This window comes from Lemur catta, chromosome 1, assembly GCF_020740605.2.
Source record: "Lemur catta isolate mLemCat1 chromosome 1, mLemCat1.pri, whole genome shotgun sequence".
Classification (NCBI taxonomy): domain Eukaryota; kingdom Metazoa; phylum Chordata; class Mammalia; order Primates; family Lemuridae; genus Lemur; species Lemur catta.
Window position 1 is genome coordinate 205423103 of NC_059128.1, and position 15365 is coordinate 205438467.

The 15365-nt window shown below is 43.8% G+C and overlaps 1 protein-coding gene across 1 annotated transcript in view; it reads left to right on the forward strand.

The window, feature by feature from the left end:
• Window positions 1-15365, forward strand: part of USP13 (ubiquitin specific peptidase 13) — a 115173-nt gene that overhangs the window by 67203 nt on the left and 32605 nt on the right. The window contains exons 11-13 of the mRNA XM_045539726.1: window positions 6941-7066; window positions 8485-8638; window positions 10973-11147. Coding sequence (XP_045395682.1) covers window positions 6941-7066; window positions 8485-8638; window positions 10973-11147 — 455 coding nt within the window. The remainder of the gene's footprint in view (window positions 1-6940; window positions 7067-8484; window positions 8639-10972; window positions 11148-15365) is intronic.

Genomic DNA, 15365 nt, shown 5'->3' on the forward strand with positions numbered 1-15365 from the left:
ATTCAGTCTACGGATAGTGACTGCTTGGAGCCCTTGTCTCGCCTCCTCTCCATTGGATTCAGTGGCCGTTGTGCAGTAGCCTAGATCTCCACGGGTCTGAGGCTTGGAGGTGGGAACCACTGTTCTGTCTGGATCGAGGTGTGTAACCTGGCAGCACTTGGGCCATACCTGGCCTGCAAGTGTGTTTTGCTTGATCTACACATAATATCTGAATTTTCAGCTTCTCTTAGTCACTCGGAACCTCTGGCAGTCCCAGGCCCACGATGGCAGCTTGAGGTAGCCCTCCCTTTACGGGACACACAGTCCCCAGCTGGCTCTAGTTTCTTTGTGACTCGTGACCTGACTGGGACTCTGGGTATTTGGGTTTGTGACCTTTGATCTAGATGACTTGTAAAAGCCTTTCCAGCTCTGAGGTGCCATGATCTAGTGGTCTTGAAGAGAGAATCCTGATCATGATCAGTGTACAATGAGCACCCTGGCAGTGGTGGGCCGGGCCCGTCCAGCTAGGTGGGAAACGAGTGGGTCTTTCATTCAAGTGTCAGTAACATTCCTTTAACACTCAAACAGAGCTTGAATTGACCGTGATTTTCTTTGTGGCCCTGGAGGTATCTGTTTCAAGCTGTTACTCAAACAGAAAACAATTCATAGCAAAAACCTCCACTCCCCTTGGCAGTGGAGGGAATTAATTTCTGAGGCATCAGGATTTTCACTGGCAGTTGGTTTCAAAGGAACCAATTTGTGAGAATCTTCCTTCTCTCAGGTATCAGGATACCTTTGGTCAGATGGTCCTGTCCCAGGCCTCTGGTGTTTGTGGCTTGTAGATGAGGCTGAAGTGCCCCAGGGGAGGAAAGACGATGCACTGAAGCAGAGAAGGGGACAGGTTATGAGAGGAATGTGTGGTGGGGAGGAGAGAGCATGAAGGATGGAGCTGAGCCATGTGGCAGAAATGTGTTTTTGCAGGGCCACCCTGCCACCAGTGATGCGAGTGACTCGCATCACATAACCTGCTTGCAAAGGGCCAGGTTCTTCCTGTACGTTCGCTGATGGTCAGTGAGTGGCAGAGCTGGGAATTACACAGACACTTTGGCTCCCGAGTCTGTGCTTCTGACCACTGCACTGTCTGTCCTACGTCCCTAACAGTTGTTCCAGGACTTGTTGCAGGCTCCCGGTGCCTCAGTGTGTGGATGGTGGCAGGAGGATGACATAGGGCAGCCGTCCCCAACCTTTTTGGCACTAGGCACCGATTTCACGGAAGACAATTTTTCCACGGACGGGGGGCGCAGGGAGGTGTGGCTCAGGTGGTGATGCACAGTCTGGTTCCTAACAGGCCATGGACCAGTACTGGGCGGGGGCCTAGGGATGGGGACGGCAGACATAGGGGACGTTTGAAGTTTGCAGAATCACTGGGTAGCCTAGTAATGTGGGTTTCTCACCTGTGTCTTACATCTTGGGACATTTCTAGGATATATACTCCCTGATATTAAATTGGTCTGCTGTAGACTAAGTGAAATCTAGTTTTTAATATATGCATGCTTAATAAACATTGTCATCTATAAAAAAAAGACTTGCAGTATTTGTTTGAGGCACTGCCATTTTTACTTAAATTTGTTGAATTCATTTTTAAGATTAAATTGCTTGTGCAATGGGTAATACTTAACTATAAAAGGGTACTTTTTTCTTCAAAAAATATATTCCTGATCTTTATGCATTCTAAGGCAGTGCTTTCAAATGTTTTAAAGCTGAATACTCTGTAACTTATTTCTCCTTCCAAAGATAACATGTTTTAAATAGCTCTGTATTCCAAACACACAGTGTTTCTTAAGTAACAATTTACTTGATTTCCCATCTAAATAATCCTTGATGCATAATTGCTAGTTTCAACTTTTTATCAACATAAGATAACCAGTGTTCTGCTTTGAGGTGATTAGTTTTAGCTTTGAACATAAGAGCTTTGTTTTCCTAGGTTGGGCAAATGTAACATTTGTAATTCACCTTTTTGAATAGCTTGGGAGTGCCCACTCTCCTCCTAGCTTAGGAGATTTGGGGTTTGGGGCTGGGTTAGCAACTATTAGTCCAAGGTTTTTGGTTTAAGGCTAAAAGTTGAAATTAACAAACTCCATACACCTGTTTTAGGGACAGACAGAGATGTATCTATCTTCCTTTTATTCCTGTGGTCTTCTAATTACCTATGCAAGCATTGCTCTAATGTGATAAAAAGCCTCAATCTTGCTGATTGCTTATTAATTAAAGCATTAGGATCAGAGAAATACAAGTGGACAGTGTCTGGCTGTCTGCGTGGTGCACTGTGTTAAACAGAGAGTCCTGCGTAAGCATTTGGGAGAGATTCTGAACACTGAAGTCCTCTCTCTAATTTTAGCTGATCTGTTTCACAATTGCTGATGGAGAAAGTAAGTACAGTATCCTATTAATATGACAGGTTCCTTAGGTGGTTGCTATTTTGGAGACTCTCTGGGCCTCCCTATTATAAAGTTAGTGGTCAGGACTAGCCATTGCTTCAGGTGTCCAAGAGCCAGCTGTCAAGTGAGCATGCATGCTCCCTGAGGGCAGGCCTGACTTCTGGTTGATTTGGGTTTCTGCCTCTTGTGTTAGGCCCCTATAGGATACTCAGGTGATATCCCTGACTCATTGCTAAGGAGGAAACATGCTTCCTTTAATTCAATTCTTTGGTTCTTGTTTTGAAATTTTTTTTAAGGGAACAGCCTTATCCAGAGCCTGACTTATTATTCTTAAGGAAAAATTATTTAAATTTGCATGTGTATGTAAAAGTAGCAAAGTGTAATGAATCTCCATGCACCTACTGTGCAGCTTCAGTAATGACCATTCTGCCAGTCTGGTTCCATCACCCCCCTAAACCCAACTCTTCCCTTCCCCTTCTGTCCTTCTGTCTTCTCTTTCCCTTTGCTGCCCTTCTGCTCCTTTCCTTCCCTGCAATATTTTAACACAAAATCCAAACATCCTCCTTTCACCTGTAAATATTTAGTTATGCATCTGTAACTAATACCTTCTTTTTTCATTTAACATAAATATTGTGTTAAAAGTTATTTAAAGTGTTAAAAGCACAGCAGCAAAATTAACAGTCATTCCTTACTATAATCTAATACTCAGTCCCTATTCATATTTTTCCCTATGGTATCAAAGATATCTTTCTAAAGTCCCCTTCCTTTTCTTTCTGAAAGCTATTGATTTATTGAAGGAGCCGGATCATTTGACCTAAGATTGCTCTAAAGATTGCTTCCTTGAGATATTGTTTGACTTCTGTTTTGTATAAGGTAGTGGTAGATCTGGAGGCTTGATTAGATTCAGAATTAACTTTTTTAGAGCCTGATTTTAATGCCTAGATGAGAGGTGATTGTAGTAATAGTTGAGCACAGGAATGAGTAAGACCTTCCCTCCGAAATCAAAGATAGAATGGCATGGGTAGGCAGAGGGAGCCAGCTGGTGATCAAGGCATTAAGCATGGAGTAGCTGAGTTTGAGCTAAAATGCTCCAACCCAGCTGTGAACCTCAAGTCTGCAGTGTGAGGTGAGAGGAAGAGATAGCATCTCTCCCGTTAGGAAGCTTTTTCAAATAACTTCTCAGTGATCAACAATTCTCAAGCAATGGTTTGACTTTCGAACAAAGGATTAAGTAAAGTCAGTTGAAGGAAAACAAAGACATGAAATGGATACAAAACGGGAAGAGGTGTTGGAGGCGAATGAATGAGACAGGGCCACAGTCCAGGCGCAGGCAGGCTGAGTTTGTGGTGTTTGTTGTAGTCTCTGTTGAAACTTCTCCTCCCAGTTATATGACCATACGATGACACAAAGCAGCAGCAAGCATTTTAGAACCTACTGACTTGATAAACTTTCCAAAGCAGCTTCTTTCTGTGGTGTGTGCTGGGGACTGACAACCACACCAAGCCACCCGACAGCTTGTAAGAAATAACACCATTGGCAGCAGGTGGTGAACACGTGCTTACGTGAATGCCTAAACAAAAATGCACAAATGTGAAAAGACTAATTGCAAGTGGTGCCTCCATACTGTGGAGAGTGGAGACTTAATTGCTGGACTGGCCCGTAATGTTGTCCCTAGAGGTGTGCGGGTAAGAAGGCTAACCCAAACGCTGAGACATGTTGTCTTCTCTTTTTGGCAACTAGTAGGATGGACTCAGGGACATCAGAGATGATGTGTAGGCACTTGTGTACCAGAAACAGCATTAGGCCACTAGGGGGAGGGAGCAGAGAGACTTTGCTAGCTATTTGACCCTGTACCAGTTACTTAACACCTCTGTGCCTCACTTTCCTCATCTGTCAAGTGAACATAATAATCATCGTCACCTCATGGGGTTGGGTGAGTTAAGCAAAATACACATATAAAATGTTCAGAATGGTTCCTGGCACCTAGGAAGTATTCATCCAAGCACCTGGAATTGTGCCTGACATTTTACAGCACTCAGTAAATATCTGTTGAATAAATGCATAAATGTGACCCATGATACGAAGCTAAGGCATCGTGATCGCATGCTGTGTCAGCTGATCCTATGTGGACACACATCAGCATTGTGAGTGAGGAAAGTTACAACTTCTACATAGTTTTTAGGAGGTGTATATACAGGTAGTAAAATTAATTGTCAGGTATAAATTGCTCTTCACCTAGCAGTGGCAGCACAACTAAAGCCGTGTATGTGTGTAAGCTGGTCATCTGTCTATAGGTTCCGAGTCCTCAGATGCCCAAATGCTGCCACCTGGGGGAATTCCTCATGAGCTACCAGCACTGATTCGGGCCCTCTGTAGTTCCCTAACATTTGTTATGGATGCATGTGTCTCTCATCTCCTCTGTTGTCTGTAAGCTCCTGGAGGGCAGAATAGTGCTCTGCATGAAGTAGGCAGTCAGTAAATACTAGATGACTAGACCAGATATGTTTTCAGCAAGACAGGAAAATTCATTGGATTTTTATTAGAAAACATTGCTTAGAACATGTGCATTGGAGAGATGTTACATAGAGAGCTGCCACTTGGCCTAGGGAGTCAGATAAAAGAATTTTGTCATACCTGCTGCATCCGACTATGCGATTCTGCAAACCTGTCATGGCCCCCAGGCCATAGGCATTGACCTGGATGTCCGTGAGAACTCAGAGGTGTGAGACATGGCCTCTACCTGCTGAGGCTGTGGAGATGCGCGGGAAGCAGCCTGGAGGTCAAAGTATTAGAAGGCAGTCTGTGCTCTGGACTTCAGAGGAGAAGAATGTGGCCTGGAAGCTGAGCAAGGGGAGGCTTTATGGAAAAGTGAGTGGGTAGCAGCCACAGCATTTGCAGAGAGGATTTCATGAATTACTTCTTTGGCTGGCTGACCAGGTGAGGTTTGTTTTGCTGAGCGCCGGTGTGTACCTCAGGGCCTACTTTTTTGTTTTTGCTGCAAAGGAACTCGAGTTCTGAGCCGAACCTGGAGTCCGTTCTGGTTCTGCTGTGTTAGCTGCAGGACAGTTGGGTCCTTAAGACCACTTTGAGTTGAAAGACCTATCTGGCACTTCTCTGCCAGTCTCAGTTCCCCCAGGTGGGATAAGAGCGGTGCCTACTTCCTAGGTTATTGTGAGTGTTAATGAGGGCGTCAGCTGGGGTGCACTGGGAGGGAGCCCTCAGGAAGCAGCTTTACCAGGTGCTCCCCTCCATGTTCGTGACGTGGAATCTTCCCGCCCTGCCTTTTCAGAGCATCGTAGACAGATCTCCTAGATTTCCAGTGATTTCCTTTAGATTACCAGTATGAAAAAGGCCAGTTCACATCAGGGCCAGTTTACTGCTTCTCTCTTCTTCCAAGCTCAGGAGTCTGAGAAAACAGGAGTGTGAAGGGCTAGCGCCCGTGTCCTGGTTTTTTTTTTTAATCCTTGCTCCACCTCTTGGTCTCCTCCCACCTTCTTCTGGCTCCTCCCGCCAAAGCCCAGGGGATGGGGAGATGAGAGAAGCGGGCAGAATCTTCACTTAACCGGCGCCTTTTGGCTCCCTGTTGGCTGCTGCGTGTTCTCTGTCATGGCTGCGCATTAGCAGTTCTTGAGAGCTGCCCCCACCCCCCCCACCATCACCCCAGCCTCGGGGACCTTACAGGACCTTTCCCTGATGCCATGTCCAGCTGACCTCTGTAACCTCTACCTGCTCCCCAACCTGAGCATCGTCAGCTGGCGGACAGCCCACCTCCTTCTGCAGGGTCCTTCTGAGCTATCCTTTCAGGCCTTGGGAAAATCCAACATCCTCGTCCTGCCAGAGTTGTCCCTGCTGCCTGCTGTTCCCACACTGCCCTCCTGGCAGCTGCAGCCAGCCTCCTTCTGCATCTCCAGGTGTGGGGCAGCCCCCACTCCCCACAGCTCCTGGGAACTCCCTGTGCTCTGGTCCAGAAGCAGCGCAGGGTGGGTTCCATGAGCTCGAGCAGCTCAGCAGTGGTTCCCTGGGCCCGGGAATGCCATTGCCCTTTCTTGTGAGTACTTGCCAGCACTCTGTGCTTTAGGAGCGGTTCTCACCTATACCCTCAGGGGAGGGACAGGGAGATGCTATGGAGCTCTTCTCCCCTGTAACTTCCTTCAGAGGGCCCTTCCTCCCTAATGAGTCTCTAGCCTGCTCTGAAATGGGCTGTGACATTTGGCCACCATGTAGCAAGTCCTGTGAGGATGGGTTAAGAGCCTGTCTTTAGAAAGTGGGGTGTTTATCACCCATTGTCCTTAGTCTTGAGTCACCAGAAGAGTCCCATCCTGTTCTTTGTAAGTTTCATAGTGCAGGGCCTGGTACACACTTAAATGTCCAGTGACTGTCTGCCGTTATCATTATTTACCCTCTTTGGGCTTCAAATGTGTCATCTGAAAAATGGGGTTTATGGTAAGCCCTGCTCTGCTTGCCACTTAGGGCTGTTAATATGTATGAAAGTATTGTAAATCGATTTTATTTTTATAATTTAGCCTCAACAAAATGGGATCTCTCCACGCATGTTTAAGGCCTTTGTAAGCAAGAGCCACCCGGAATTCTCCTCCAATAGACAGCAAGATGCACAGGAGTTCTTCTTGCACCTGGTGAATCTAGTAGAGGTGAGTAAGTCGGTTTTCACAAGTGCTCAGAGGGGCTGGAAGGAGTGTGCCCAGCCGCGAGGTGCCGTCCACAGTGGCTTGACCAGAACGCCCCCCGCCACTGGCTTCTCACCTCAGTTTCTCCCCATTGAAGCGGGTTCAGAATCGGTTTCTTGGAGGCTTTCTCTGCTCAGCCCACTTGCTGTGACCACTCCTCACGCCCTGCTTTCCAGACACATGTGCATCTTTCTGTGCCCTTTTAATCTGTACACATTACAGGAGAGGTTGTCAGTTATTTCACTCACCTTTTTTTATTCTGGTCTCTGTGACAAAGCTGCTTGAGAGCCCTGTGTGGTATTTGGTGTCCTCCTGCCACTGCTCAGAGATGGTCACTCTGCTCACAGCAGAATCAAATCGTATTAAATGCTGTGGTTTTTAAAAGCCACTGAGAATTCCTGAATAAAGGCTTTTTTTCCCCTTAAAAACTTTTTTTTCCTGATACAACAGTGTTCTTCGTGGAAAATATAGAAAATGCAAAGGAGAAAATCAAAATCCCTCATAATACCAACTCCCACAACCAGTGTGCACTTGCTGCCTCTGTCCCGCCAGTCACTGCCCAGGTCACGGTCATTCCCTGTGTGCTGTTTTGTAAGCAGTGCTTGCGCTTACCCTGTTGTGTTTTGCTGCATCATTACGTATGCTAATATAGCATGATTTCTTTTTTATTTGTATTTAATTCACATGAACTGATTTATAGAATCATATCATACATGCCTTTGTTTTTCCAGGGCATTCCTTTATTTTATCCCCTTTCTCTTGAATTATTTCCTTCTCCTTTCTCCTTATTCCATCTATGTCAGTCCCTCTCCCATGATTTTTTTTTTTTTTGAGACAGAATCTCGTTCTGTTGCCCGGGCTAGAGTGAGTGCCGTGGCATCAGCCTAGCTCACAGCAACCTCAAACTCCTGGGCTTAAGCGATCCTACTGCCTCAGCTTCCTGAGTAGCTGGCACTACAGGCATGCGCCACCATGCCCGGCTAATTTTTTCTATATATATTTTTAGTTGGCCAGATAATTTCTTTCTATTTTTAGTAGAGACGGGGTCTTGCTCTTGCTCAGGCTGGTCTCGAACTCCCGACCTCAAGTGATCCACCCGCCTCGGCCTCCCAGAGTGCTAGGATTACAGGTGTGAGCCACCGTGCCCAGCCAATTTTTAATTTAATAATATTGTAATGTTAATTCACATGATGAATTATATTTTATTTGGACTTTAGATGAATTCCAGTGTTTTGCTATTAAAGTACTCTGGTGAACTGGCATGCCCAGAGGAAATGTTTAGTAAAGTCGGATCTTTACACCAGATTTATAGTTGATTTTATGCTAATTTTTAATGGCCTAGTATTCATACATTTACTAACTTGATGTAATCCAATCTTCAGAGGAACCGCATCGGCTCAGAAAACCCAAGTGACGTTTTTCGTTTTTTGGTGGAAGAACGTATTCAGTGCTGTCAGACCAGAAAAGTTCGCTACACAGAGAGGGTGGATTACCTGATGCAGTTACCTGTGGCCATGGAGGCAGCAACCAACAAGGGTAACAATTTCAAAGTGGGAAATTAGCAATGTGTGTCTTCATGTGGGAAAACCCTCTAATCGGAGATAATACGGTTTAGTCACTGAGAAGTTGTATCAGGAGTAGACCCAGCCAAGATGCTGTCTGGTTTCCGCATCTGTTTTCATCTTTCCTTAGTCCCCATTGACTTTCTCTTGAGAAGAATCAAATGCATCACAGGTTTTATGGAGGTTTTTATGGAAGGAACCTACTTCACTGCCTATAAGCTTGACCAACTAGTTGTTTTGGAGTCAGCATAATTTTGGGGCAATTATTGGTAATGATATATATAGAAGATTGTTTAACAGCATCATTCATAAGTTGTGCTATATAAGTCCTAGGGAAATGGCCAGAACTGCATTTTTTGAAGTTAGACATTTGAGCAGAGGTCTCTTGAAATCGTCCAGCTTTGGCAACTGAGTATTTAAGATGCCTCTCCTGGGTGATAAACTGTGGCAGGGCTCTTTGTAGGCGCAAAGCCCCTGAGAAGGGCCTGTGGACTTGAGAAGAGAGAAGGAGACAGAGATGTGGCAGCAATGCTGGGTTCTCAGGGGAAGGTTCTTTCTCCTTCCATCAGACTAATCTAGTTCTTCCCAGGCAAACTGGACAAATGGCATTTCTTTGAATTAACATCTTAGAAGCAGAAAAGGCTAGATTGCTTGTCGCCTGTGAACTGGTCATTTTTATAGAGTTCAACAACTCCCTGGGTGGCCTTTTTTCCTCTTTTTCTGGGGGGAATCGATCAGTTTATTATGCCAGTTGGAAAGTGATGATTATGATGATGTTAAGATGAAATGATTTCCATTTTCTATAAGCTCATGTGGCTTTTGACCAGTTTTCAAATTCTTATCTATTATACACGGCAGAAATAAGGGAGTGGGGGTCTGTGGTTTGTTTCCTTTTTAGAAGTAGGCTTAATTGCTTTCGTTTCCCACCTCAGGGATACCGACTTACATGTTGTGCTCAGTTCTAAGATCTTCTCTCACTTGCTATTTATAATTTATGAGTGGTGACTATTTTTTCCAGAAAGGAGATTTATAATGTAGTCTCTGGAAATCGATTGGTGGGAACACCTAATGTTAGCACCCTATATATAAGTACATCATAAACTGTGGACTGGGGAATGAATTTTAAAAGCATATTCAGGTATGTTCAGGAAAACACATATTGCATAAGAGTACTTATACATTAATAAATCCGGAGTGATTGGCTGGGGTGGGGTGTGTGAAATACAAAAAGAAATGACCAGAAAGGCCATTCAAAATCCATACAAAATTTTGACTATAGGTTTCCAGGAGCAGATCTGCTGACTTTTGGCAGGTTCATGGCCTGTTCATTTCTTTTTCCCTTAGTATTTAATCATCTGAGTAGGGATAGTACAGAGAGGCCTTTGAGGTGGGTAGCCCTGATATCTGGGGTCTCAGCAGTGGTGGTTGGTATCTTGGGATGTGTAATGGTGGATAACTACAGTCCTATATTTATCCTCCTCCTTGGCCCCACACTCTGTGGGACCTATGACCTCTAATCATAGCTGCTGGTGGAACAGAATCAGAAAATGTATAACACTGGGTCTGTTCCTGACAGGGAGCACAGTGGTAGTTCTTTTTGCTTTTATCTGTTTTTTTCCCCCCTTGATCGTTTTATTTTAAAACAGCTTAAAGTTAACAGGAATGTTTTTGTTACTTTTGTGTATGTGTGTGTGTGTGTGTGTGTGTGTGTGTGTGTATGTCTCATCATTGGGAAAACTTGATCTCTTGACACTCCTTAGCATCCCTTTCTGGCCTCATCTGTAGGGTAGCAGAGGGAGTGCTGGTTAGGGTTTTAAGTCCAGCTTTGTCAGTGATTGACTGATTTTGACCTTGGGCCTCAGTTCACTCAGCAAGGCAGTGAAGGGCCTGGGAAGAGGTGAACCCTCGGATCTCTTTCAGCTATAAAATTCTCTGATGTGAAGGCTTTGTATTTGGAGGATGGTGTTTGAATAATCCCAGGCTTGACCTTTGGACGAATGAAAGACCAAGTTCATGTGCATTTATGTTGGCGCATGGTCTGAACCTCTCACCCGCACTCACAGGGCCTCCTGCCAGTCTCAGAGGGGAACAGGCAAAAAGATGTGACTGGCTCCGTGTCGCCTGTCAGTGCAGCTCTGAAGACAGCCCGAGAACAGCCTTTCAGGCCTTCTCTGACCCTGTGAAGGGAAACAAGTGAGCAAACCTGGCCCAGACCAGAAGCCTTCAGGGAGGACTGTCCAAAGAGGGTGTTTTTCGTTTCTAGAAGATAAGAGCGGTCACGAGGTCATTCATTTACTCTTTCACTCAGATGAACTGATTGCGTATGAATTGACGAGAAGGGAAGCAGAAGCAAACAGAAGACCCCTTCCTGAGTTGGTTCGTGCCAAGATACCATTTAGTGCCTGCCTTCAGGCCTTTTCTGAACCAGAAAATGTTGATGATTTCTGGAGCAGCGCCCTACAAGCGAAGTCTGCGGGTGTGAAGTAAGTGTGTGTGTGTGGTGTGGTGGCAGTGAGGTGAGGAGGGGCTTGCAGAGGTGGGGACAGGGGTCGGGGAGAGGTGGCCGGGTGTTGTATGAGTCTGTGTGTGCTTGCTCATGTGTGTGGGATGGGATTATGCTTCCTACACCCTAATGGTCATTGACTTCACTTGTGAGACCTGTCTAATAAAACAGGCTTGTGATTTATATTATGTGCTAGGGAGGGTGTCTTCTTTTAAAATACAAGGTCGTGGTTTATCTTCTGCAAGGAATTTGCTTTTCTCTCTTTCTCTGTCTCTCTCTCTTCTTTACCAACAGGGTACAGCCAAGAAACACCCCCTACCCCCAAATACCAAGAATGTTATTAATGAAGAAATTACAAAAATACTTAAGGCAGGCTTCAGTATTTAAACCCCATTGTGATATATTTTAATTTCATAATTAAAGATTTGGTCTAGAACTTGGTTGACTCTGTTCCTATTTGAGACTAGGAGTCTTGGGGCATCTCAAAGTGGACATAAGGGCTCCTGAGTGTGGCTCAAATGAGCTGCTCAGGGTTTGGTCAGGAGATGTCCTGTTTTCACACTGTGAGGCTGGTTGTCGGGTATATACAATTTTTTTTTTCTTTACTACCTTAGTTCATTTGATACAGTTGAGTCCTTGTCAACACACTTTATATTGCTGTACTTAATTGGGAAAAAAGTGCTTATAGTGGCATAAAATGAATGGAGGTCTGAAAGTTTGGCTCTGGGAATTTTCACTACTTTTAGATATTCTTTGGCCACTTTTCTTCAAGGCTAAGGTGGAGCTCTTGGTCAGTGGTAAAGGTGAGTAAAGGATGAAATAGCTGGCTGTTTTCACTACAACATCAAATATCAGTCAAACCTAAATCATTTATTCTCTGTGAAATCCATCCTTTAGACTTCTGCTTTGTTGAAGATTATAGACTTCATTTGTTAAAAATGGTAAAGCAAAACCAATTTATTTCAAACACTTAAAAAAAGCCATATTTTCTTAAAATAAGTTTTAAAAAGCTCTATATCCAAAGAATGATTAATAGTAGTTCGTTCAGTTATCAGTTGTTCATTTTTGGATAAGTTTTCATGCTAGGACTGCTCAGCTGTGGTGCATGGGTGTTTGTATGTGTTGTGTGTTTGCATGTGTGTGTATGTTCATGTGTGCACGTGTGTGTGTGTGTGTGTCTTTGCAGATAACAGTTGGTGAGTTGAAGTGTTATTAATAAATGTGAGCAATACACTTCATTGCCACTTGGAGACGTCTTTGGGCAGTTAGAAATCTACACACTCTGATAGTGGTGGGAGCAATTTCTTTAATCAATGACAATGGGTTGAAGATTCCGTAAACATTTATCATTTTCTGTTTGTGCTTTTGTTCTGATTATCTTTGGGAGGTGGAAGGTGATTCTGGGGCCTGGAAGCCTAGGAAGCCCCCAGCGCCAAGTGCGAGCCGCAGAGTGGGGGTGGGCTTCATCTACCCTTCCCGTGGCTGCCCCTTTCTGCTCTTCAGAAAAGTGGCCTGATTTCTTAGAAGTGCAGGCTGTGACGTACTCTCTGGGCCTGCCTCTCTCTGCCTGTGCCCTGCCCGGGAGGAGCCTCTCAACATTTGGAAAAGGCCCATCTTTGAGATGGAGCTGGGAGGCATTAACTTTCCACAGACAGATTCTCTGAGCCCAGGACTAGTGGTCAGATCTGGATTCTTCTCCCGTGTCCACGTCCCACTTTATCTTCTGTCCTGGGGCAAAGTCACCACCTACCATCCTTCTGTCTGTAATGGAGGAGTGATGCTTGCTGACCTGAATTTCTCCTCAGATGCTACAAAATATTTAGTTGTAGGCAGTGCTACCATAGCTATCTGGACTCCTTGAGGAGGGATTTCTGTTTTCCTTAGTCCTTCAAAGGAGATATTAAACGTGTTTGTTTTCCTTTTTCTCTGTATATGCATGCTCTTGTATGTGCCTTTTATAAACGTGAAAAGAATTAGTATTGGGTGTATCACAATTGTAAGTAATTGAAACTGGTCCTTGTGGGATAGAAAAAAACAATATTTGGAAAGAAAAAACAATATTAAAGGTAATAAAGCAACTATCATTTATTGCACATTTATTATTGCCATGTATTTAAGCACTTCCATCAGTTGTCATATTTATCTTCTTAGTAGTATGAGGCAGTTACCATTATTTTCTCATTTTACAGATGAGGAAATAAAAGAAGTGATTGGCCAGTAAGTGGCAGACGTGGGATTCGTTCAGGTCTGATTGGGTTCCAAGTGTGAACTCCTAGTGCCGGTTGTATGGGAGCCGACACTCCTGCCGTGCTTGCTCATCCTTGCACCCGGGAGCTTGGCTCATTCCTTATTAAGCTTTATCACGTTTCAAATATCACCTTTGCAGAAACCAGTTCAGTGAATTTCTAAAAGATCTCTCATTTTTATTTCCCGTAATGTAGGCCATGACTCAGCCTACATTTTGTTAATTTGGGGCCTTGAACTTTTCTTTTGTTAGAACTGGAGCCTGATAGACCAGGAGGAGGCAAAAGGTGCCCTAAAGATCTTGGTGGATCTTAGGTGTGTATGGGCCAGACATAAAGGCCCATGCCCTAAATGATCCTGAGCAGACTGTGTCTGGGAAGAATATTAGTGTTTCAAAAGTTCATTCACCCAGCAAATGTTACTGCTCACCCAGCATATTGTAGGCAATGGGTGGAACAGGACCTAATTCCTGCCCTCGCTCAGCTCACAGATTAAGGGTTGCGGGGGGAGATTTTTACTGAACTGTTATTTATTAAGAGAGAAGCATGGTGTGTGGTTCCAGAGCACAGACTCTAGGTAGGTGGGCAGTGTTTGAACACCCAGTGTAGAGCTTACTGGTATGTGACCTTGCCCAAGTGATCTTACCTCTATAAGCCCCCGTTTCCTTATCTGTAGATGGGGAATAATAATACTACTTCCTTTATAGGGTTGAGGTAAGGATTAAGCAAGATAAGCCACGTAAAGTGCTTCGCACAGTGCCTGGCACAGGGTATATATAAGATGATGCAATTGTTATTACTATTATCTTTATCTTTCCTCCTTTCTTTGGCCTTGAGTGTGGTTGATTAATTATTATATCATATTTTTGACATATTTAGTGGAAAGGGTAAAATTGTCTTTTTTTATTTGCCAAATTTTCAATACAATAGACAATATTAATGTCAGGGAGAGGTATAGTTTATGTATTTTTTCTTAAGTCTTCAGGGTTCTTTTGCCTTAATTATAGTTAGTGAACAATTGATATATTTTAAATAATGTTAATAGATTGTCACAGACAACACAGTAATTCTGTCAAGACCTATTCTAAGCACTTTGTATGTCTTAACTCATTTAATTCCCACAACAACTCTTTGAAGTAAATTTGCTATGAGCCTATCTAGACCTTTTTGAATGATTAACATTCTAATGGTCTTTATTAAAAATGTATAGCTTTCCAAGAAAAATTTTAATTCTGGGGTTAATTTTTAGGAATGAAAGAGTAAGCAGACCATAATTTATAACTTTGCTGGATTTAAGTAACAAACTTGATGTTCCCAAACTGCAATAAATGAAGAGTATTACTTTTGAGATTGATTTGAACAGATATATATTGAGCAGTTACTACATGTGTGATTCTACTTGAGACTCTATAGAGGTTACAAAGATGAATAAAGAATGTTGACACCATCTAAACCTGCTTTCTAGTACTCTTAGGTGGGTAGCTACCCCTAACAGAGTGATGTGTTGTTATCCCTGACCCAGCCTTGAGTTCCTCCACTGCCCCTCCCGTGGTATCACTAGCTGGAATCTCGCCCAGGTACTGACCACGGAGCAGCTCCGAGAGTCTCAGGGGAGTCTCGGGAGTCTCAGGGCTCCCGAATCATATTTTGGAAATTATTGATTTACTGATGACTTTTGGTTGATTTCACTGTTATGTGTTTTCCAGACTTTAAGTTAATGTGCTAAGAAGAGGAGGGTAGAAAGGTAACATTTTACATTAGTTGAAAATATCATAATACCAGATGGAGTTTGTTGATTTTTGGTGCAGTTGAGGACTTGGCGACATTTAGATAAGAATGATGTTTATTACTGCTTCTCAGAAGATAGGAAAACCTAATTAGGGATAAAATATAATTTCTGGAGAGTGAGGCAGGACAGTAATAGGCTGATGAGGCTGCTATTTGATAGAATGATA